The sequence below is a fragment of the Centruroides sculpturatus genome, unplaced genomic scaffold (assembly GCF_000671375.1).
Source record: "Centruroides sculpturatus isolate CEXI.00-Female unplaced genomic scaffold, Cexi_2.0 scaffold635, whole genome shotgun sequence".
In the NCBI taxonomy this organism is placed as follows: domain Eukaryota; kingdom Metazoa; phylum Arthropoda; class Arachnida; order Scorpiones; family Buthidae; genus Centruroides; species Centruroides sculpturatus.
In genome coordinates this window covers 338,919-366,071 of record NW_019384964.1, presented here as the reverse complement: position 1 = coordinate 366,071, position 27,153 = coordinate 338,919, and the positions used below count along the sequence as shown (strand labels likewise).

Sequence of the window (27,153 nt, the reverse complement as noted above, 5' to 3'; positions counted from 1 at the left end):
AAGTCATTAAAATACCTTCTTCTGAGCACCGTACTTCATTCTGAGATAAATAATTAAACTGTTTTATTTTTGCAGTTTCTTTTATCACAGGTTCGTAACTGGCCTTCTCAAATTTATGCTTTTTCTCACTGAATGTTAAATACTCTGGCTCGGATTTGTATACATGTTGCATATCCTAAACAAATATATGCTCAGGTAACTTGATAATTATTTGTTTAATGCAATTTTCAAAATTTCAAATGAAAATATTTACCTTCTGAGGTTTAGTGGAAACTGGTTTGGCACCAGGATGCTTAGAATTACAGACTGGATCTAGGGATGATCCATCCAATGTACTTCCACTAATATCACTGTCTGGATTCAAAGAGTTATTAGCTGTCGGAGGAACTGGAGATGATACTGGGGAAATGTTATGAGGCAATGGTAGAGCTTCGTTATTTCTTAATACATTTGGCTGTACAAATTAATGATATTAAATAAATTAAAAACACTGAATTATTCCATAAAAGGAAAGTAGAATAGTTACATACAGTGCTTGCAGTTGGGGGATTAACTGTATGCTTTGTCATTAAAACAGTAGTTGTTTTTCTTTCCTTTGTTGGAGTATTATCATTGCCTAAAAGATCTGGATGAACCAATTGCTTTGCAGCTTGAACTACTTCGAGTACTTTCTGGTCGACAGTTTTTGCAGAATGAGGAACGATGGCATATTTACCCTGTATTCAAAGTTTAATAAATTTAATTACCTAAAAGAATAACTTTTGCTAGTGTTAAAACTAATTTAACAATAATATCAATACAGAGAACTTTTAACATAGCAATTGAATAGATTTATCATACCTTATACCTTACCTTACATAATTTATTTTAAAGTTTGTGGATGAGGAGGAGAAAGAACAACACAAATAGAATTCTGTTAGAGATGTAAGGTTTCAAACAAAGAGGGTATACAAAAGCACATAAAATAGTTTTTGTTAGAGCAGAACAAACATATAATTTTTAAGGCTGACAATGAAAATGACAAAATTTATCCATTTAAATACTAAGTTTCACTCTCCAAATAAAGAATACACATAAATATAAAAACAAACAATAATTATATTTATTTATTACTATATATATTGCTGTGATGTTCCAACATACATAATCATTATAGAGAAGGTAATAAAATATGTAAAAGAAATATTGGAAGTTAAATAGGTGGGATGTCAGTCGACGTGACATTCTGTTCAATCTCATTCCCTGGAAGACGATATCTATCGATAGGAAGTCATGTGGACTAGCCATCTGCCATTTTCTGGAAGGATGAAAGACTTGAATTTAACCTGGATTCCCCACAACCTCAAAGTTCAGTCAGCATTCGAACTTCACTATTACAGTTGCAAATTTTCTGGGAGACAAAAATTTAAAACATGAAATCAGGATGCATAAAGCTGTCGATCTAATCCAATCTTGATTATTGAAAAGTCTGTAATATCGTGTTTGGTACACGTGAAAGAATACTTAGATGTATTTTGGCTTTATGTTTGAAAATATTAAATATTGTATAACTAATCACAAATAAACTCTTCAAGGCTACAGTAATAATTCTCAATATAGCAACACGAAAAGAATATATAAATACCTATCAAAGTGAGACATTTATAATTTTTTTTCATATATTAATAAGCTATACGCTTATACCATATTATACCGTGAAATGACCAGCATACCAAAAACTCTGAGGTTATCTAATTAAATGTTAAAGAAAACATTCTTCCCAGTACAATAAAATAATAACATCTTAATTTGACTGTCTTAAAATCAGGAAAAGAGTTTTTGTTTACAAGACAATAAAACAATTAACAATTTATTGACATTAATAGTAGTAGTGGTAAGTCAGTGTGAGCTGCACTGATCATCTACCAAGACCTTAAAAATAACACCTTCTCAAATTTCACATAAAGGGCATGTTAATGGATGTAAGCTGAGATAATTTACAGGAGTTTCTTAAATTTAATGTTTATTTTTGTGTTTTTGAATAGAATAACAATAAAATACACATAAAAAAAAGCACTTTTGGAATTCCTAGAGTATTTTACATGGTTAGAAAGAAGATAAAATGAAGAAATTAAACATATAATTGTAGTTTTTGATGTAATGCTGACAGTTTCAGTATAAAAACTTTGTTTTTTTAAAGCACTCACTAGAGAGGGATGTATAACCTTACTTAAACTGGAATGCTGGCATTTCCCCTGGGATAAGCCAACATACCAGTTTTTACCATATGGAAATATCTGATCATGGTCTCCCAAATAGACTGGTCATTCCACAAAAATACATTAAAAGCATTTCACATTTTCTATTATTTTGAAAATGATGTAATAGTGTCAGCCAGTCTGTATCAAGTATTTTATTTATACAAATAAACCTCCCATTATTATTAAGTTGTGAGCCTTTCAATTAAGGCCTATGCTCATAAGCAGCAAAATTAAAGGACAACAAACATCAATGCTAAATTCTATCAATGGCTGTTTCATATTGTGTAGAACCTTCAGTGATATCTGAAACTGTTCTACACTTTTACAGCAATAGTATATGCTGGCAACCAATTGGCTAAATAAACCTCAGTTTTACTCATTATGCACTTTTATTAAAACTGGAAAGATTTGAAGAATATTTAAGATAATATTAATTGAAGAAGTGATAAAAGCTCTATTTTTTATATGATGTTGCATCAAAAATTACAAAGAGTTAAACTTATAAAAAAAAAGGCCCAGAAAGATTATTTTCAAAAAATATAGATTGAACTGTGAAATTAAATTTATAAATTCCATAACTTTTAATTAACAATATTTATTTTAATTAATATATATATTCACACATCAACTACCATGAATTATAAGAGGAATTTTATCAAATCATCAATTATTGGTTGTGTTCTGGTCTAGTATATAGTGATGGAAATTGTTAGTGACTATGAATGAATATGATAAATGGCAGAAGTCACTGATGTTTGCATCACTTTAATTTTGCTATCTGAGAGCAGTACTTTTACAAGACATTAGAACTACTTAGTGATTTTCAATATAACATGATGGATTACATTCAAAAAATAATGTTAAAATAAAACCAGTGGTAACCTTTTATATTTTTTATCCAAAATAAGATATAATTAATACCCTAATATATTCTCAAATTTAAAAAAATGTTATAAAATAACATTTGTGATACTTATATAAAAGTTATTTTCAGTTTAAAAAAAATTGATGTACAGAAAAAGAATATCTTTGAAAATGACCATCAGCTCTTCAAAAACAGCTAACTATATTTTTAAACAAGAAATTGATTTAATTACATCTCATTTCAAAAATAAATAAAAAAAACTAGGAAGAAATATCTTAAAATATTACAGATATATTTTAAAGATTGTAATTAGAAATAAATATAAAATATTTCAAATGTCATACAGATGTCTTTTTTTTCATATCCAGAAACAAGTATGCCAGAAGAACATCTTATGCATACTTGTTTCTATAACTTTACATGTAGTTCAATCCTTATATTTACATATTTCTGAGTGGAGATGAGTGTACACACACACACACACCTCCACTCACAAATATATATAAAAAGGTCAACTTCACTAGTGTTTTAATTGTGATCCTAGATATGAAAATAATTTATATGAAGACCTACAAATAATTTACTTTGTATTTGTCTTCAATATTGCAATTTTTAAAGTATATTTGTAATATTTTACTCATTATCATATTAATTAAGGTTATTTAAAATATAACATTTCCAGATTATCAAACAATAATAGAAAATTTCAGCAATTTATTTCCAGAAAGCACAAAATTAAAGTAGATTTTGAAGTACAGCTTTTAAGGAAGAAAATTCAATATGAAATAATTCAAAACTCTTCAAATTTTAAATTCTCTCTAAAAATTTTTATATTATTGTAAATTATAAAATTAAAACCCAAAGTAATGCTTCAAAACATATGTAGTTTTGTAGAGCCAAAGCATATTTATTCTTATTAGAAAATAAAGAACAGCTTGTTATTTATAAAATAGCTCAGAAAATTAGTAAAATGTCAAATATTTTCAGTATGTATTTTAAATTAATTATTGATAACACAATAAAATGAAATAAGCACATAATGGTTAAATTTTATTAAAAGAAACCATTATTATTATTATTATTATTGTCATTATATAATTGTATATTGTCCATATTAATTCAAAAATGAGTTTTAATTAATTACTGAATTAAATTCAAACTGATCCTCCTTCAATTCTTCTTTTCTTTGGAATACTTTAGAATAAATATTAGTATCTTTAATTTTAATTTTAGGGAAAAATTAAAATTTTCTTTAGTATAAATGTCTACTATTATTCTTCAGGAATTCATTTTGCTGTTGAAGGAATATTTCATCTTGTAATTCATACTTGTTTTTAAATTACCATAATTCATAATTAAAAGCATAAGTAAGTTTCAAGTTTAAGTAATTACATAAGCATAATAATGAGCCATATAATGTAATTTAATAAATATAAATTTTATTTTAAAAAATTTTAAATGTCTTTTCTTTTTTCTAAGCATTAATTATTTTTAAATTAAAATATATTACAATTGTAATTGCTTTCAGAAGAAAGTTCCTCAAATGCTGTCATACCTTGCAATCTTTAGTTACATAGGCAATTGCAACTGCAATGGCTACAAGCTTCACATACAGATTGGTGATCACACACTCAAAATGAGCCACAATATAGTTACAAACTGACCAATAAAATTCTAGAAATTCAACAGTTTAGGTTACAATGGACAGTATGATTAGAAAGATGAACCAAACAAAGCCACTCTGTAACTTTTAACAATAATGAAGAAATTTAATACTCTTTTTTAAATTAAAGCTGACATTTGTTCTTGTTGATCAATTCTATTAATCATGATTTCAACTCTGTGTTCCATTTTAAATAGTCAAAATAACATAAATGTGAAGACATTTGTTTATTAGCTGTCTACTTGCAATAAATATTCAGAGGAAATTTGCTAGTTAATGGAATAGCCATCACAGTTGCATTTGTCTTTGCAGATAAAAATTGCAAAGTGTGACTGCAGGTTTAGTTTAATTCAAACAATTATTGGCATTTTATTGATTATAACTAGACCAATATTAAAGTTATTATTTTGTTTGTTACATTTTAAATGCTTTATATAGAAAGTTTAAAAAAATGCTTTAAAAGAAAGTTATATATATTAATAAGCGTTATATTTAAATGCGACAATAGTCAGATCTAATAAAAAAACAATAGTGACGAATAATCGAATTTTCAACCTTAAGATTGCGATAACTCGAAAAGTTACAGTCAGAAACACAAAATTTATATGCCATTACATTCGTGAGACGATTCTGCACTAGAATAAGTGAAAGAAATTTATATATATTAATAGGCGTTTAATTTAAATGCGACAAACATTATATACAAATATTCATTAAAACAATAAATTTAAGGACTGCAATTTTTCTTTTATTTGAAAGCAAAGATGATAACCAATTTATTTATCAGTAATGTATAATCATTTTTAAACAAATTGCTTAGAAAAATGTTTTTTTAAACATACTGTAGAATAAATTATCAAAAAGCAAAGAGAGAATAAAGTTTATGATTATTAAATTATCTTTTTGCAGTACTAATAATTGATTGTAATATTTTCAATTCTCACAATTTCATTATATTTTAAAATTAAGAATTTTATTTCCTAATAATTATCTGGAACAATATCTTATATTCTTCTATTTAAATATTTATACTTCCTAAAACTTTTAAAGATGCAGTGTTTTTCTCATAAGATCAGTAAAAATTTAGTAGCACTAAGAACTAATAAAATTGTAAGGAAATATAAAATATAAAAATCGAAACTCAAATTATATGTAATAAATAATCAATAAATTTTAATTTTACTTCCAACAAAAAAAGAATGTTAAAGCATGTTAATAAAACCACTTAGCATAAAATAATAGAATAAAACAGAATTTGTTCTCTGATATTGATTCCTTTTACATATATATTGTAAATTTCTACTTTTATAATCTAATCATTTCCTGAAAACTATCATCAAGTAAGCCATCTTGTTTCTCATAACTTCAACATCATAAATCAAGATCAAATTCCTGGAAATGTAATGTTAAGTATTGGGTTGAGTCATAAGTAATGTCAATTTTTCTAAGTATTGTTTTCATGTTATAGCATAACTTACACCTATCAGCTTGAATACAAATTTTTTAATTACTTACTGATTTTAACAACAATCATAGTGGTTTTTGATTATTTTTAAAAAGTTAAATTAATAGTGTCAATCAAAATGAAGTTCTCAGAAAAAAATTTAAAGCATGCAATTTATATAAATTTTCAAAAAATAACACTGCAGTTACTGCAATAAATCAATATATGCAGTGTATATGGCAGTGAAGCATTAAATATCAGAAAATGTCAAATTTCAATCTTTAAGACGAGACTCACTCTGGCTTAGAAAGTGCCAAAATTGTCACAGTAGTGGAAGCTTACTCAAAACTTTCTAGATAAAAATTTGCAGAAAAACTTAGTGTATCTCAATCAACAACAGTTAGGCAGTTGCATCAACTAGGAAAGATAAACAAGTATGAGATATGGTTCATATCTCATACTTGTTTATCTTTTCTAGTTGAATAGAATTGTCTAGATGAATTATCTGTATGTATTTCACTTCGTGGGTAACAGCAAATCCCATTTTTGAACAGTATAGTAACTGGAGAAGAGATGTGGGTATCATATGCTAATATCCTTCATAAAAGACAGTGTTCAGATCCAAAGGTTACTCCAGCTCCATGATCAGAGAGTGATCTTCAACCTCAAAAGATACTGCTATTTATGTGTTGGGTTTTAAGAGAATCCAGCATTTTGAGTTATTGAATACAGATAAAACAGTAAATGCTGCTTTATACTGTAAGCAATTGAGAAAAACTAACTCCAAGTAAAACATCAATATTTGACAAAAAAGGAAGAGCATTATTTTGTGAGATAAGCAGACAGCCAGAGGGACGAACCCTAATGACCACTTACCCTGCACAGGTTGTTAAAACCCAATCTCTGCATCGGTGGATGGCTTAGGAGGGCAAAAGTGAGTGGGGAGATCGCGAGCACGTCGACAGGTTAACAAACAGAACATTTATTGATTAACTAAAGTTAACATACAAAATTTGGTTACAAGTCTATCTGACTAAATGCTACTCGATTAAATGCGGTTAAATGTGATAAAATGCTACTCGGGGGAGAGAGTTCACAAAGTTCTAACAAAGACCTCTATATGTAAGATTGAAGGGGATGGCTGAGGTATGGCGGTCGTATGTCTTCTCTGACAGGATTCCGTTCCTGAACATGGAGATCAATGACACAGGTACAGAAATAACTTCCTTGGGTTGATCTGCCCTTTGTTTCCGGTAGCGTGAGCTTTTATAGCATTAGGGTGGGAAAGCCGTCCGTTTGTTGACGATGACTTGCAATTCCTGACAGCTAAGTGTCAACTTTCCCACCTAACTGTTGATAGTTAAAGGAGACTTCTGCTCCGATACTCTGCGAGGAGTTTTTCTTAAGGGGGATGTTTACAAAATTTCAATCGACGGAAAAAAGGGAAAATTTCCTTTCATTTACAAAATTCCTGCTCTAAAATCCACGGTCTCACAATTTTGTTACAGAACAGCACAACCTTATGCTGCAATAGCCACCCAACAAAAATTGATGTAGAACTTTCTAATTAAACTCTCTTATCTCCTTTATAGTCCCTATCAGGCAACTACAAATTATCATCTCTTCAATTCCTTCAAAACAGTTTTAGTAGAAAAATTTTAAATTCATAATAAGCTATCCAGAAACAAATTGGAAGTTTTTTTAATAGGAATCTGCCAATCTAAATATATAAAATTACTTATCCTGACTGACTGACTGATTCAGCATTGCCCAGAGCAAATTGCTGAACCTAAAGAGGTGAAATTTGGTAAATCATGAAAATGCATACTAAGAAGGGATTTTTCGAAATTCTCCTACAAGGGAGAGGGAGAGCACTAAGGCTTCTTAACCTGAAAAATAGCTTCTACTGTACTATTTTAGATGTGATTTTTTGTTTTCAACTACATTTAGTCTTCATTGAGTACTTAGGTGTATTAAATTGATAACATTTCAGACATTGTTATAAATATTTTTGTATATTTTGATTTTTTAACCAAATGCTCAAACCGTTTTAAATTCAAATTTGTTATCGTATATTGGTTTGATTATAGAATGATTGTAAACGTTCCAGAAAATTGATCAAATTGAAAACAGTTTGTTTGATTCTCAGCAGTAGGTGTTATATAACAATTACTATGGTTATTGAAATAGTGAATATAAATGGGGTTTGCTTGCAAATTCCATGCGGGCAAAGTCGCAGATAACAGCTAGTATTTTATAGGAAAGGCATCAAAACATCTTATGGGAAAATGTCATATGTAATAAAGAACAATGTGTATTGGATTAAATAAATTTTATTTACATAAAAAAAAGGTATTAAAATCTATCAAAAAATGACATTACTTATGACTCAACCTAATACATATTGCATGGATAATGAGAGGGGGAAAGAAGCCATCTGTTTTAAATAATAAATATTTATCTAAAGCTATGAGCTAAGAAAACAAGCAAACAAAATATTTTCAGAAACATTATGTATAATAAAATATAATAAATTAATAGTTTTAATTGTTAGATACATATTTTATTTGTAATACGATGACTTCACAGTCATCATGTAAAATTTGAGATTAAAATAGAGCTAATAATGTGAACAGAAAGTCATTTAGTTGCATTTTTATTAATTTAAAAAATTTATCATCCAAAAAATAAAAAATGTTATTGCAAAGAAAATCTTTATTATTATTATCCAAAACTGAGGAGTCGTTTAAAAATTTACCGACTCCGACTTTGCCTTATCATCCGACTCAGACTAGGAGCAGACTTATTACCAAAATAGGCCTGAAAATTCTGATGTCATCACCTGACCTCAGAATAAAAGCTTCAATAAATAGAGTTGTAATAAAGATAGAATGTAGAAACTTTTTATTCCAAAGCTAAAAGACTCCTCTAAGTAATGAAATAGTCAATATATAACACTAAATGACTTCTAATCTTAACACTGTGTTGAGTTAGTCACCACCTGAAGAAGACCTTGGTGGAGGTCGAAAACGTTAGTGAAGATTGTTACAGACACAACACTGTTATAAAAAGGTTTTGTGGATTGTTGTCAATATATAAATATGTATTCTATAATTTTTACTTCCCAGCTGTTATATATAACAGGAAAAGTGTAGCAATAGGTCAAAAAATGATAGCTCCCAAATTTTTACATTTTTGGACTCAGAACACCTTGAAATGTTTTTTTTTAAATGTATGTATGGATATTAGAATGTGTGTGTGGGGCATGATTTTGTTCACTCTGTTTGAAACTTAATACTTCTGTGGTTTTTGAACCAGAATTGAATGATTTAACACAGGAGTTATTAAGCTTCAAAGTAGTTGAATGAAATTGTGCCCCCATACAATCCAGTCAGAGTCAGCATATTTTTGATAACTCTGACTCCAACTCCACAGCCTGTTATTATCATTATGTTAGTATAAAAATACTAATTATGATTTAAATATGACATAAATCATCAAAATAAATAAAATATTTATTGAAAACCAATAACTTATCATCATCCTAGCAAACTAATATAAAGTAAACAAATATTAAAATTTAATTTAACCTTAATTTAACATTAAAATTTAACCTTACGATTTAATTCAATATAATATTCTTCATATTATAATCAAACAAACAGTCAGATTGTTATTGGGTTACAATAAAACTAATTAAATAAAATAATAATAAGCAATTTGGATACAGGTGTTTAAGCCATCATCTTGTATATGTTCTGTACATTAGAAATTAAAATAATTTGTTTTTAAATTGTAAAATATAAAGGTACCATATTTTATTTATAATTCATGGAAACAGTTTGTAATCCTTCCAGCTGCTCATTTAAATTGACATATTACTTTAAAAATGCACACAGAAATTGTTATATGTTTTAATTTTCTTACTGAATTAAAAAATAGCATATTATTTATTAATTTATATTAAATAATTCATTTACAGTAACTATACTAGTTTTCTGTTATTTCATTTCTAAACATCTGGAGAGAAAAATGTTTAAAATTATAAATTGAAAGTTTCTTATGGCCCAATTCACTGATAAACATTTCAAACCTAGAATTGCATAACTAAAGATCTAGAGTTTATAACTCCAGATTAATTGCTCTACTTTTCATATTTACCAAACTAATCTAAAAGTGGATTATGTGAAGTTCATACTGAAATTAAGAGATTGTTAAAGGCTCTCCCATTTGTCAAAATTTATCATTACAGTATATATCTGTACAAACTTTTATGCACAAAGTAAATATATGACTTAGTAGTAGGAATTGTTAATGAAATGCAGTGTAAAAAACCATACAAATTTCAAAGAAGTTTTTTTTTTGTTATAACAAGTTAGGAAATATNTTTTATTTTAAAAAATTTTAAATGTCTTTTCTTTTTTCTAAGCATTAATTATTTTTAAATTAAAATATATTACAATTGTAATTGCTTTCAGAAGAAAGTTCCTCAAATGCTGTCATACCTTGCAATCTTTAGTTACATAGGCAATTGCAACTGCAATGGCTACAAGCTTCACATACAGATTGGTGATCACACACTCAAAATGAGCCACAATATAGTTACAAACTGACCAATAAAATTCTAGAAATTCAACAGTTTAGGTTACAATGGACAGTATGATTAGAAAGATGAACCAAACAAAGCCACTCTGTAACTTTTAACAATAATGAAGAAATTTAATACTCTTTTTTAAATTAAAGCTGACATTTGTTCTTGTTGATCAATTCTATTAATCATGATTTCAACTCTGTGTTCCATTTTAAATAGTCAAAATAACATAAATGTGAAGACATTTGTTTATTAGCTGTCTACTTGCAATAAATATTCAGAGGAAATTTGCTAGTTAATGGAATAGCCATCACAGTTGCATTTGTCTGTGCAGATAAAAATTGCAAAGTGTGACTGCAGGTTTAGTTTAATTCAAACAATTATTGGCATTTTATTGATTATAACTAGACCAATATTAAAGTTATTATTTTGTTTGTTACATTTTAAATGCTTTATATAGAAAGTTTAAAAAAATGCTTTAAAAGAAAGTTATATATATTAATAAGCGTTATATTTAAATGCGACAATAGTCAGATCTAATAAAAAAACAATAGTGACGAATAATCGAATTTTCAACCTTAAGATTGCGATAACTCGAAAAGTTACAGTCAGAAACACAAAATTTATATGCCATTACATTCGTGAGACGATTCTGCACTAGAATAAGTGAAAGAAATTTATATATATTAATAGGCGTTTAATTTAAATGCGACAAACATTATATACAAATATTCATTAAAACAATAAATTTAAGGACTGCAATTTTTCTTTTATTTGAAAGCAAAGATGATAACCAATTTATTTATCAGTAATGTATAATCATTTTTAAACAAATTGCTTAGAAAAATGTTTTTTTAAACATACTGTAGAATAAATTATCAAAAAGCAAAGAGAGAATAAAGTTTATGATTATTAAATTATCTTTTTGCAGTACTAATAATTGATTGTAATATTTTCAATTCTCACAATTTCATTATATTTTAAAATTAAGAATTTTATTTCCTAATAATTATCTGGAACAATATCTTATATTCTTCTATTTAAATATTTATACTTCCTAAAACTTTTAAAGATGCAGTGTTTTTCTCATAAGATCAGTAAAAATTTAGTAGCACTAAGAACTAATAAAATTGTAAGGAAATATAAAATATAAAAATCGAAACTCAAATTATATGTAATAAATAATCAATAAATTTTAATTTTACTTCCAACAAAAAAAGAATGTTAAAGCATGTTAATAAAACCACTTAGCATAAAATAATAGAATAAAACAGAATTTGTTCTCTGATATTGATTCCTTTTACATATATATTGTAAATTTCTACTTTTATAATCTAATCATTTCCTGAAAACTATCATCAAGTAAGCCATCTTGTTTCTCATAACTTCAACATCATAAATCAAGATCAAATTCCTGGAAATGTAATGTTAAGTATTGGGTTGAGTCATAAGTAATGTCAATTTTTCTAAGTATTGTTTTCATGTTATAGCATAACTTACACCTATCAGCTTGAATACAAATTTTTTAATTACTTACTGATTTTAACAACAATCATAGTGGTTTTTGATTATTTTTAAAAAGTTAAATTAATAGTGTCAATCAAAATGAAGTTCTCAGAAAAAAATTTAAAGCATGCAATTTATATAAATTTTCAAAAAATAACACTGCAGTTACTGCAATAAATCAATATATGCAGTGTATATGGCAGTGAAGCATTAAATATCAGAAAATGTCAAATTTCAATCTTTAAGACGAGACTCACTCTGGCTTAGAAAGTGCCAAAATTGTCACAGTAGTGGAAGCTTACTCAAAACTTTCTAGATAAAAATTTGCAGAAAAACTTAGTGTATCTCAATCAACAACAGTTAGGCAGTTGCATCAACTAGGAAAGATAAACAAGTATGAGATATGGTTCATATCTCATACTTGTTTATCTTTTCTAGTTGAATAGAATTGTCTAGATGAATTATCTGTATGTATTTCACTTCGTGGGTAACAGCAAATCCCATTTTTGAACAGTATAGTAACTGGAGAAGAGATGTGGGTATCATATGCTAATATCCTTCATAAAAGACAGTGTTCAGATCCAAAGGTTACTCCAGCTCCATGATCAGAGAGTGATCTTCAACCTCAAAAGATACTGCTATTTATGTGTTGGGTTTTAAGAGAATCCAGCATTTTGAGTTATTGAATACAGATAAAACAGTAAATGCTGCTTTATACTGTAAGCAATTGAGAAAAACTAACTCCAAGTAAAACATCAATATTTGACAAAAAAGGAAGAGCATTATTTTGTGAGATAAGCAGACAGCCAGAGGGACGATCCCTAATGACCACTTACCCTGCACAGGTTGTTAAAACCCAATCTCTGCATCGGTGGATGGCTTAGGAGGGCAAAAAGTGAGTGGGGAGATCGCGAGCACGTCGACAGGTTAACAAACAGAACATTTATTGATTAACTAAAGTTAACATACAAAATTTGGTTACAAGTCTATCTGACTAAACGCTACTCGATTAAATGCGGTTAAATGTGATAAAATGCTACTCGGGGGAGAGAGTTCACAAAGTTCTAACAAAGACCTCTATATGTAAGATTGAAGGGGATGGCTGAGGTATGGCGGTCGTATGTCTTCTCTGACAGGATTCCGTTCCTGAACATGGAGATCAATGACACAGGTACAGAAATAACTTCCTTGGGTTGATCCGCCCTTTGTTTCCGGTAGCGTGAGCTTTTATAGCATTAGGGTGGGAAAGCCGTCCGTTTGTTGACGATGACTTGCATTTCCTGACAGCTAAGTGTCAACTTTCCCACCTAACTGTTGATAGTTAAAGGAGACTTCTGCTCCGATATTCTGCGAGGAGTTTTTCTTAAGGGGGATGTTTACAAAATTTCAATCGACGGAAAAAAGGGAAAATTTCCTTTCATTTACAAAATTCCTGCTCTAAAATCCACGGTCTCACAATTTTGTTACAGAACAGCACAACCTTATGCTGCAATAGCCACCCAACAAAAATTGATGTAGAACTTTCTAATTAAACTCTCTTATCTCCTTTATAGTCCCTATCAGGCAACTACAAATTATCATCTCTTCAATTCCTTCAAAACAGTTTTAGTAGAAAAATTTTAAATTCATAATAAGCTATCCAGAAACAAATTGGAAGTTTTTTTAATAGGAATCTGCCAATCTAAATATATAAAATTACTTATCCTGACTGACTGACTGATTCAGCATTGCCCAGAGCAAATTGCTGAACCTAAAGAGGTGAAATTTGGTAAATCATGAAAATGCATACTAAGAAGGGATTTTTCGAAATTCTCCTACAAGGGAGAGGGAGAGCACTAAGGCTTCTTAACCTGAAAAATAGCTTCTACTGTACTATTTTAGATGTGATTTTTTGTTTTCAACTACATTTAGTCTTCATTGAGTACTTAGGTGTATTAAATTGATAACATTTCAGACATTGTTATAAATATTTTTGTATATTTTGATTTTTTAACCAAATGCTCAAACCGTTTTAAATTCAAATTTGTTATCGTATATTGGTTTGATTATAGAATGATTGTAAACGTTCCAGAAAATTGATCAAATTGAAAACAGTTTGTTTGATTCTCAGCAGTAGGTGTTATATAACAATTACTATGGTTATTGAAATAGTGAATATAAATGGGGTTTGCTTGCAAATTCCATGCGGGCAAAGTCGCAGATAACAGCTAGTATTTTATAGGAAAGGCATCAAAACATCTTATGGGAAAATGTCATATGTAATAAAGAACAATGTGTATTGGATTAAATAAATTTTATTTACATAAAAAAAAGGTATTAAAATCTATCAAAAAATGACATTACTTATGACTCAACCTAATACATATTGCATGGATAATGAGAGGGGGAAAGAAGCCATCTGTTTTAAATAATAAATATTTATCTAAAGCTATGAGCTAAGAAAACAAGCAAACAAAATATTTTCAGAAACATTATGTATAATAAAATATAATAAATTAATAGTTTTAATTGTTAGATACATATTTTATTTGTAATACGATGACTTCACAGTCATCATGTAAAATTTGAGATTAAAATAGAGCTAATAATGTGAACAGAAAGTCATTTAGTTGCATTTTTATTAATTTAAAAAATTTATCATCCAAAAAATAAAAAATGTTATTGCAAAGAAAATCTTTATTATTATTATCCAAAACTGAGGAGTCGTTTAAAAATTTACCGACTCCGACTTTGCCTTATCATCCGACTCAGACTAGGAGCAGACTTATTACCAAAATAGGCCTGAAAATTCTGATGTCATCACCTGACCTCAGAATAAAAGCTTCAATAAATAGAGTTGTAATAAAGATAGAATGTAGAAACTTTTTATTCCAAAGCTAAAAGACTCCTCTAAGTAATGAAATAGTCAATATATAACACTAAATGACTTCTAATCTTAACACTGTGTTGAGTTAGTCACCACCTGAAGAAGACCTTGGTGGAGGTCGAAAACGTTAGTGAAGATTGTTACAGACACAACACTGTTATAAAAAGGTTTTGTGGATTGTTGTCAATATATAAATATGTATTCTATAATTTTTACTTCCCAGCTGTTATATATAACAGGAAAAGTGTAGCAATAGGTCAAAAAATGATAGCTCCCAAATTTTTACATTTTTGGACTCAGAACACCTTGAAATGTTTTTTTTTAAATGTATGTATGGATATTAGAATGTGTGTGTGGGGCATGATTTTGTTCACTCTGTTTGAAACTTAATACTTCTGTGGTTTTTGAACCAGAATTGAATGATTTAACACAGGAGTTATTAAGCTTCAAAGTAGTTGAATGAAATTGTGCCCCCATACAATCCAGTCAGAGTCAGCATATTTTTGATAACTCTGACTCCAACTCCACAGCCTGTTATTATCATTATGTTAGTATAAAAATACTAATTATGATTTAAATATGACATAAATCATCNAGCATCATACGCAAAACAACAAGATATAAATGTTCTATGGGATCAGGCATCAATTATAAAAACGACAACTAATCGGCAAACGATCAAACATCTAGAGAAATTGGAAATCTATAAGGCGCACATGAAAACCGGTTGTATAAACCATAGGGACGCCGACTCATTGTCCACTGCGTGGAGATCCTTTTATAATTATTAATTTTTCACTATTTATTTGTTAATTTTTCATTAATTTTTCATTAATTCGTCCACCAGGGCGTTTTCCGTTAATTTTTTATTTTTGTATTTATTTCGAACGCATTTTGTTCTATATTTAGTGTTCTATTTTTAGTAACTGATGATGATCGTTGAAAAACGATTGAAAACGTTTTTATTTTATTAAATGTTGCTGGATTTATATCGGTGTAGTTTATTTTTCAACTTATTCTACTTCCAGTACGTATTGATTATATAGTATTTATTTTAAAAATTTACAAGAGAAACAAACTTTCCTAGTTTTTAATTCTATTTAACTTCTTTGTGTATTCAAATAAATATAATTTAAAGATTGAAGATTAAAAATATTGATAAACTGCTTGCACTTTAAGCAGTTCATGTTTATATACTAGAGATACAGAAATTTCTCAAATTTGAATGTTAACCAGTTCTTTAACATTCAAAAATCCCAGACACTTAAATAATTTATTAAGATAAATAACTTAATATATATTATTTAAGTTATTATATATAAGTAAACTTTTTTATTTTAATACATTAATAAAGTAAAACAAAAAATAAAGAAGAAAAACAACTTACTAAATTTTAAGAAATGAAACTTCAAGCTTTTAATTTTGAACTTAAGTTGTAAAGTAGCTTTTTTGGGTACTCTTATCTCAACTACAATAGATTAACAGATATTTGTTCTCTTTCTCACCTACTGAAAATTTTTATTTAAGAAAACAAGAATTTAAAAACATTCAAAATCTAGTCTCCTCCTTTTCTTGTCACAAATTAAACCAGAAGTGCCGAAAAACTCTCTGTATACATGGGGAATAAGGGGATACCACTCACATATATATTTGAATTATTAATATTTCGTATTTCATAATATTTTGATGTTCAAATAAAAAAATTAATATTTTTTGTTTGAACATCAAAATCTTGTTTTTTAAAACATTTAAAATGGGAAATATGGTTTGTTGGACTATTGAGTCATGCACATGCTAATAAAAGGTACTTATTAATATTTCAAATATTTTTTATTTTTGAGTAGCCTCTCTTTGGATATTTCTGGATCTGTCACATGACTGTACATATAGTACAATATTGGAGGTATTCATATTCAAATTTAGTTTTCATCAACGTAATTTTTGACTTTGAATATTTGTGGATAGTATTCACCTATCTCTTATATACTTATTGACACAAGCATCTGCAATGTTAAATTTTCCAAATTTGTATTAAAAACTATGGTTATTAAATTTTATTTAAAAAAAAAAACTTGTCTTAAATCTATGCTGTTTCTAAAGTCACATTTAGAATTTATTTTATAATTCATTTATTATTATAATGATTAATCCTTAGCTATTTTCATGATGAATGTGTTACATTTATGTCATTGTGTAATCTCACAGACTGCTATTCATTTAATAACAAATATGGCATATATATATATGCCATATTTGTTATTAAATGAATAAGAATTAGTCTTTCTTTTTAAATGTTTGTATAAAATATCTTTTAATTTTTGAAATAGAAGTTAAACTGTACTCGAGTTTTTATTTGAATTATAATTTAGGCTACCTTTATTACAAGCATAATGATACCTTATGTCTTCAATAAAAGTAAATAAATGTTTCTATGACATATTTTTTTTTCCTTCAAATTCTCCTTATATTGTAAAAGACACCTTAAAACATTGATATTGAAACTTGTAAAAGAAAAAAAAATATGTCATAGAAACATTTATTTACTTTTATTGAAGACATAAGGTATCATTATGCTTGTAATAAAAGTAGCCTAAATTATAATTCAAATAAAAACTCGAGTACAGTTTAACTTCTATTTCAAAAATTAAAAGATATTTTATACAAACATTTAAAAAGAAAGACTAATTCTTGGAAATATAACATGAGTACCATAATATAATTCTTTTGCGTATTCAACACAAACTTTTGTTGTTCATTCAAGACATCTTGGCTTCTTGCAACATATTAATATGTTGTACAGTACATAAACCAGTACTGATTCACTAATATATTTATTTTTTACTTATTTTGCTGTTAGTTTTAAAGGAGGTTGACTGGCCTTGTTTATCATTCTGTAATTACTTTCTATGTAACTTGTGCCACTAAAATATGCTTCATACCACTCAAATTAGACATTTCTCACACTCTAAATTCTCATATAAACTAATTTAGAACTTCCAGGAAGAGAAGCCATTTTCAATTTGAAAAAATATTACACGTGTTAAGCTTATGCTGTGGTGTGGTCTCTCAGACTGCCCTAAATTTTAAACTTGTCAAAATGGAAAAATACTGATCTAGATATACAAAGCAAACTACTCAATTGCATGGTACACACTGATTTAAAGGTATTCTAAACAACAAGCTTTAACTTTATACTAGACTAGTGATGAACCAAGAATAAATGTGTTACATGGTCTTGTAAACTGATTGATGGTTAACAGTTAATAATAAAAAAAGCTATAAGAAATCATCATCAATTAATGGTAATTATATTTCCATTTCAACAATGCAGAAAATATTCTTTATAACTCATTTTCCCATTGAAATTTTTTTACCTTTAAAATATAATGATTCAAAAACAAAAAATTTCCATGTAAAAATACTTAAGTGCTAATGTTTTCAGAATACTTTATGCCATAAATTTTAATTCTATTTGATGTTTGAATTTTTATATGATGCACTAAAAGATAAAATTCAAGTTGTAAATTTACAGTTTTTTAATTTACCAGAATCAGAATGTCAAGTAAGTTTTAATTTTGTAAAATTTAAAAATGTAACTTTTGCATGCAATTTTTATAAATGATTCTGCAACATTTTATCAAATTGAAAGACAAAACAGTATCTCACTACTACATGCCAAGACAATGTATACTTATAGAAAGTACTACTAGACACTTTTCCATATGCTATCTGTTCCAAATAATGGCTTCTGTAATCTTAATTTATTTCTGTATAATAAACTAGGGTAAGTTTTTTGACTAATAACTGAATAACCAATATGATAAAAGAATAAAACATTAATATTCATACTTTAAGGAAAAAATTTATTTTCTGTCTAAATCTTAGATATCTTTTTAGAAGGACATGTGATTTATATAATATAGTTTTATACATTAGGTGTTATTTATTATGAACACAATCTTTATTTAAAGTAAAATAATCTAAAGTAAATGTTTTAACAATGGCATTACTAAAAGTATATTTCATATAGGTTATTTCCTATAACAATATAACTAATACATGAAAAAAATGCTTAGTTTAATTGTCAAAATAACTAATCTAAATTTCAACTATTAAGTATCTTTCTAGTGTATAATATTTTATATTTTAACTTGCATTTTGTAAATGACNATATCTTATATTCTTCTATTTAAATATTTATACTTCCTAAAACTTTTAAAGATGCAGTGTTTTTCTCATAAGATCAGTAAAAATTTAGTAGCACTAAGAACTAATAAAATTGTAAGGAAATATAAAATATAAAAATCGAAACTCAAATTATATGTAATAAATAATCAATAAATTTTAATTTTACTTCCAACAAAAAAAGAATGTTAAAGCATGTTAATAAAACCACTTAGCATAAAATAATAGAATAAAACAGAATTTGTTCTCTGATATTGATTCCTTTTACATATATATTGTAAATTTCTACTTTTATAATCTAATCATTTCCTGAAAACTATCATCAAGTAAGCCATCTTGTTTCTCATAACTTCAACATCATAAATCAAGATCAAATTCCTGGAAATGTAATGTTAAGTATTGGGTTGAGTCATAAGTAATGTCAATTTTTCTAAGTATTGTTTTCATGTTATAGCATAACTTACACCTATCAGCTTGAATACAAATTTTTTAATTACTTACTGATTTTAACAACAATCATAGTGGTTTTTGATTATTTTTAAAAAGTTAAATTAATAGTGTCAATCAAAATGAAGTTCTCAGAAAAAAATTTAAAGCATGCAATTTATATAAATTTTCAAAAAATAACATTGCAGTTACTGCAATAAATCAATATATGCAGTGTATATGGCAGTGAAGCATTAAATATCAGAAAATATCAAATTTCAATCTTTAAGACGAGACTCACTCTGGCTTAGAAAGTGCCAAAATTGTCACAGTAGTGGAAGCTTACTCAAAACTTTCTAGATAAAAATTTGCAGAAAAACTTAGTGTATCTCAATCAACAACAGTTAGGCAGTTGCATCAACTAGGAAAGATAAACAAGTATGAGATATGGTTCATATCTCATACTTGTTTATCTTTTCTAGTTGAATAGAATTGTCTAGATGAATTATCTGTATGTATTTCACTTCGTGGGTAACAGCAAATCCCATTTTTGAACAGTATAGTAACTGGAGAAGAGATGTGGGTATCATATGCTAATATCCTTCATAAAAGACAGTGTTCAGATCCAAAGGTTACTCCAGCTCCATGATCAGAGAGTGATCTTCAACCTCAAAAGATACTGCTATTTATGTGTTGGGTTTTAAGAGAATCCAGCATTTTGAGTTATTGAATACAGATAAAACAGTAAATGCTGCTTTATACTGTAAGCAATTGAGAAAAACTAACTCCAAGTAAAACATCAATATTTGACAAAAAAGGAAGAGCATTATTTTGTGAGATAAGCAGACAGCCAGAGGGACGATCCCTAATGACCACTTACCCTGCACAGGTTGTTAAAACCCAATCTCTGCATCGGTGGATGGCTTAGGAGGGCAAAAAGTGAGTGGGGAGATCGCGAGCACGTCGACAGGTTAACAAACAGAACATTTATTGATTAACTAAAGTTAACATACAAAATTTGGTTACAAGTCTATCTGACTAAATGCTACTCGATTAAATGCGGTTAAATGTGATAAAATGCTACTCGGGGGAGAGAGTTCACAAAGTTCTAACAAAGACCTCTATATGTAAGATTGAAGGGGATGGCTGAGGTATGGCGGTCGTATGTCTTCTCTGACAGGATTCCGTTCCTGAACATGGAGATCAATGACACAGGTACAGAAATAACTTCCTTGGGTTGATCTGCCCTTTGTTTCCGGTAGCGTGAGCTTTTATAGCATTAGGGTGGGAAAGCCGTCCGTTTGTTGACGATGACTTGCATTTCCTGACAGCTAAGTGTCAACTTTCCCACCTAACTGTTGATAGTTAAAGGAGACTTCTGCTCCGATACTCTGCGAGGAGTTTTTCTTAAGGGGGATGTTTACAAAATTTCAATCGACGGAAAAAAGGGAAAATTTCCTTTCATTTACAAAATTCCTGCTCTAAAATCCACGGTCTCACAATTTTGTTACAGAACAGCACAACCTTATGCTGCAATAGCCACCCAACAAAAATTGATGTAGAACTTTCTAATTAAACTCTCTTATCTCCTTTATAGTCCCTATCAGGCAACTACAAATTATCATCTCTTCAATTCCTTCAAAACAGTTTTAGTAGAAAAATTTTAAATTCATAATAAGCTATCCAGAAACAAATTGGAAGTTTTTTTAATAGGAATCTGCCAATCTAAATATATAAAATTACTTGTCCTGACTGACTGACTGATTCAGCATTGCCCAGAGCAAATTGCTGAACCTAAAGAGGTGAAATTTGGTAAATCATGAAAATGCATACTAAGAAGGGATTTTTCGAAATTCTCCTACAAGGGAGAGGGAAAGCACTAAGGCTTCTTAACCTGAAAAATAGCTTCTACTGTACTATTTTAGATGTGATTTTTTGTTTTCAACTACATTTAGTCTTCATTGAGTACTTAGGTGTATTAAATTGATAACATTTCAGACATTGTTATAAATATTTTTGTATATTTTGATTTTTTAACCAAATGCTCAAACCGTTTTAAATTCAAATTTGTTATCGTATATTGGTTTGATTATAGAATGATTGTAAACGTTCCAGAAAATTGATCAAATTGAAAACAGTTTGTTTGATTCTCAGCAGTAGGTGTTATATAACAATTACTATGGTTATTGAAATAGTGAATATAAATGGGGTTTGCTTGCAAATTCCATGCGGGCAAAGTCGCAGATAACAGCTAGTATTTTATAGGAAAGGCATCAAAACATCTTATGGGAAAATGTCATATGTAATAAAGAACAATGTGTATTGGATTAAATAAATTTTATTTACATAAAAAAAAGGTATTAAAATCTATCAAAAAATGACATTACTTATGACTCAACCTAATACATATTGCATGGATAATGAGAGGGGGAAAGAAGCCATCTGTTTTAAATAATAAATATTTATCTAAAGCTATGAGCTAAGAAAACAAGCAAACAAAATATTTTCAGAAACATAATGTATAATAAAATATAATAAATTAATAGTTTTAATTGTTAGATACATATTTTATTTGTAATATGATGACTTCACAGTCATCATGTAAAATTTGAGATTAAAATAGAGCTAATAATGTGAACAGAAAGTCATTTAGTTGCATTTTTATTAATTTAAAAAATTTATCATCCAAAAAATAAAAAATGTTATTGCAAAGAAAATCTTTATTATTATTATCCAAAACTGAGGAGTCGTTTAAAAATTTACCGACTCAGACTTTGCCTTATCATCCGACTCAGACTAGGAGCAGACTTATTACCAAAATAGGCCTGAAAATTCTGATGTCATCACCTGACCTCAGAATAAAAGCTTCAATAAATAGAGTTGTAATAAAGATAGAATGTAGAAACTTTTTATTCCAAAGCTAAAAGACTCCTCTAAGTAATGAAATAGTCAATATATAACACTAAATGACTTCTAATCTTAACACTGTGTTGAGTTAGTCACCACCTGAAGAAGACCTTGGTGGAGGTCGAAAACGTTAGTGAAGATTGTTACAGACACAACACTGTTATAAAAAGGTTTTGTGGATTGTTGTCAATATATAAATATGTATTCTATAATTTTTACTTCCCAGCTGTTATATATAACAGGAAAAGTGTAGCAATAGGTCAAAAAATGATGGCTCCCAAATTTTTACATTTTTGGACTCAGAACACCTTGAAATGTTTTTTTTTTAAATGTATGTATGGATATTAGAATGTGTGTGTGGGGCATGATTTTGTTCACTCTGTTTGAAACTTAATACTTCTGTGGTTTTTGAACCAGAATTGAATGATTTAACACAGGAGTTATTAAGCTTCAAAGTAGTTGAATGAAATTGTGCCCCCATACAATCCAGTCAGAGTCAGCATATTTTTGATAACTCTGACTCCAACTCCACAGCCTGTTATTATCATTATGTTAGTATAAAAATACTAATTATGATTTAAATATGACATAAATCATCAAAATAAATAAAATATTTATTGAAAACCAATAACTTATCATCATCCTAGCAAACTAATATAAAGTAAACAAATATTAAAATTTAATTTAACCTTAATTTAACATTAAAATTTAACCTTACGATTTAATTCAATATAATATTCTTCATATTATAATCAAACAAACAGTCAGATTGTTATTGGGTTACAATAAAACTAATTAAATAAAATAATAATAAGCAATTTGGATACAGGTGTTTAAGCCATCATCTTGTATATGTTCTGTACATTAGAAATTAAAATAATTTGTTTTTAAATTGTAAAATATAAAGGTACCATATTTTATTTATAATTCATGGAAACAGTTTGTAATCCTTCCAGCTGCTCATTTAAATTGACATATTACTTTAAAAATGCACACGGAAATTGTTATATGTTTTAATTTTCTTACTGAATTAAAAAATAGCATATTATTTTTATTAATTTATATTAAATAATTCATTTACAGTAACTATACTAGTTTTCTGTTATTTCATTTCTAAACATCTGGAGAGAAAAATGTTTAAAATTATAAATTGAAAGTTTCTTATGGCCCAATTCACTGATAAACATTTCAAACCTAGAATTGCATAACCTTCTTTTCTTTGGAATACTTTAGAATAAATATTAGTATCTTTAATTTTAATTTTAGGGAAAAATTAAAATTTTCTTTAGTATAAATGTCTACTATTATTCTTCAGGAATTCATTTTGCTGTTGAAGGAATATTTCATCTTGTAATTCATACTTGTTTTTAAATTACCATAATTCATAATTAAAAGCATAAGTAAGTTTCAAGTTTAAGTAATTACATAAGCATAATAATGAGCCATATAATGTAATTTAATAAATATAAATTTTATTTTAAAAAATTTTAAATGTCTTTTCTTTTTTCTAAGCATTAATTATTTTTAAATTAAAATATATTACAATTGTAATTGCTTTCAGAAGAAAGTTCCTCAAATGCTGTCATACCTTGCAATCTTTAGTTACATAGGCAATTGCAACTGCAATGGCTACAAGCTTCACATACAGATTGGTGATCACACACTCAAAATGAGCCACAATATAGTTACAAACTGACCAATAAAATTCTAGAAATTCAACAGTTTAGGTTACAATGGACAGTATGATTAGAAAGATGAACCAAACAAAGCCACTCTGTAACTTTTAACAATAATGAAGAAATTTAATACTCTTTTTTAAATTAAAGCTGACATTTGTTCTTGTTGATCAATTCTATTAATCATGATTTCAACTCTGTGTTCCATTTTAAATAGTCAAAATAACATAAATGTGAAGACATTTGTTTATTAGCTGTCTACTTGCAATAAATATTCAGAGGAAATTTGCTAGTTAATGGAATAGCCATCACAGTTGCATTTGTCTTTGCAGATAAAAATTGCAAAGTGTGACTGCAGGTTTAGTTTAATTCAAACAATTATTGGCATTTTATTGATTATAACTAGACCAATATTAAAGTTATTATTTTGTTTGTTACATTTTAAATGCTTTATATAGAAAGTTTAAAAAAATGCTTTAAAAGAAAGTTATATATATTAATAAGCGTTATATTTAAATGCGACAATAGTCAGATCTAATAAAAAAACAATAGTGACGAATAATCGAATTTTCAACCTTAAGATTGCGATAACTCGAAAAGTTACAGTCAGAAACACAAAATTTATATGCCATTACATTCGTGAGACGATTCTGCACTAGAATAAGTGAAAGAAATTTATATATATTAATAGGCGTTTAATTTAAATGCGACAAACATTATATACAAATATTCATTAAAACAATAAATTTAAGGACTGCAATTTTTCTTTTATTTGAAAGCAAAGATGATAACCAATTTATTTATCAGTAATGTATAATCATTTTTAAACAAATTGCTTAGAAAAATGTTTTTTTAAACATACTGTAGAATAAATTATCAAAAAGCAAAGAGAGAATAAAGTTTATGATTATTAAATTATCTTTTTGCAGTACTAATAATTGATTGTAATATTTTCAATTCTCACAATTTCATTATATTTTAAAATTAAGAATTTTATTTCCTAATAATTATCTGGAACAATATCTTATATTCTTCTATTTAAATATTTATACTTCCTAAAACTTTTAAAGATGCAGTGTTTTTCTCATAAGATCAGTAAAAATTTAGTAGCACTAAGAACTAATAAAATTGTAAGGAAATATAAAATATAAAAATCGAAACTCAAATTATATGTAATAAATAATCAATAAATTTTAATTTTACTTCCAACAAAAAAAGAATGTTAAAGCATGTTAATAAAACCACTTAGCATAAAATAATAGAATAAAACAGAATTTGTTCTCTGATATTGATTCCTTTTACATATATATTGTAAATTTCTACTTTTATAATCTAATCATTTCCTGAAAACTATCATCAAGTAAGCCATCTTGTTTCTCATAACTTCAACATCATAAATCAAGATCAAATTCCTGGAAATGTAATGTTAAGTATTGGGTTGAGTCATAAGTAATGTCAATTTTTCTAAGTATTGTTTTCATGTTATAGCATAACTTACACCTATCAGCTTGAATACAAATTTTTTAATTACTTACTGATTTTAACAACAATCATAGTGGTTTTTGATTATTTTTAAAAAGTTAAATTAATAGTGTCAATCAAAATGAAGTTCTCAGAAAAAAATTTAAAGCATGCAATTTATATAAATTTTCAAAAAATAACACTGCAGTTACTGCAATAAATCAATATATGCAGTGTATATGGCAGTGAAGCATTAAATATCAGAAAATGTCAAATTTCAATCTTTAAGACGAGACTCACTCTGGCTTAGAAAGTGCCAAAATTGTCACAGTAGTGGAAGCTTACTCAAAACTTTCTAGATAAAAATTTGCAGAAAAACTTAGTGTATCTCAATCAACAACAGTTAGGCAGTTGCATCAACTAGGAAAGATAAACAAGTATGAGATATGGTTCATATCTCATACTTGTTTATCTTTTCTAGTTGAATAGAATTGTCTAGATGAATTATCTGTATGTATTTCACTTCGTGGGTAACAGCAAATCCCATTTTTGAACAGTATAGTAACTGGAGAAGAGATGTGGGTATCATATGCTAATATCCTTCATAAAAGACAGTGTTCAGATCCAAAGGTTACTCCAGCTCCATGATCAGAGAGTGATCTTCAACCTCAAAAGATACTGCTATTTATGTGTTGGGTTTTAAGAGAATCCAGCATTTTGAGTTATTGAATACAGATAAAACAGTAAATGCTGCTTTATACTGTAAGCAATTGAGAAAAACTAACTCCAAGTAAAACATCAATATTTGACAAAAAAGGAAGAGCATTATTTTGTGAGATAAGCAGACAGCCAGAGGGACGATCCCTAATGACCACTTACCCTGCACAGGTTGTTAAAACCCAATCTCTGCATCGGTGGATGGCTTAGGAGGGCAAAAAGTGAGTGGGGAGATCGCGAGCACGTCGACAGGTTAACAAACAGAACATTTATTGATTAACTAAAGTTAACATACAAAATTTGGTTACAAGTCTATCTGACTAAACGCTACTCGATTAAATGCGGTTAAATGTGATAAAATGCTACTCGGGGGAGAGAGTTCACAAAGTTCTAACAAAGACCTCTATATGTAAGATTGAAGGGGATGGCTGAGGTATGGCGGTCGTATGTCTTCTCTGACAGGATTCCGTTCCTGAACATGGAGATCAATGACACAGGTACAGAAATAACTTCCTTGGGTTGATCCGCCCTTTGTTTCCGGTAGCGTGAGCTTTTATAGCATTAGGGTGGGAAAGCCGTCCGTTTGTTGACGATGACTTGCATTTC

General features: G+C 28.0%; 1 protein-coding gene across 7 annotated transcripts in view; it reads right to left on the bottom strand.

Moving 5' to 3' along the window:
- The window catches only part of LOC111632489 (protein lap4-like), a 164,105-nt gene that overhangs the window by 83,073 nt on the left and 53,879 nt on the right, over positions 1–27,153 (bottom strand). For 4 of the 7 annotated variants that reach the window (XM_023376911.1, XM_023376910.1, XM_023376908.1 and 1 more), the window contains 3 exons: positions 531–716; positions 254–454; positions 16–175 (listed from right to left, as the gene is read on the bottom strand). The exons of 1 other annotated variant lie outside the window; for it this stretch is intronic. In XM_023376911.1, the coding sequence (XP_023232679.1) occupies positions 16–175; positions 254–454; positions 531–716 (547 nt within the window). Of the gene's footprint in view, positions 1–15; positions 176–253; positions 455–530; positions 1,391–27,153 lie in introns of those variants that run through there. 2 more of the 7 variants (XM_023376909.1, XM_023376914.1) reach the window with 2 other exon arrangements.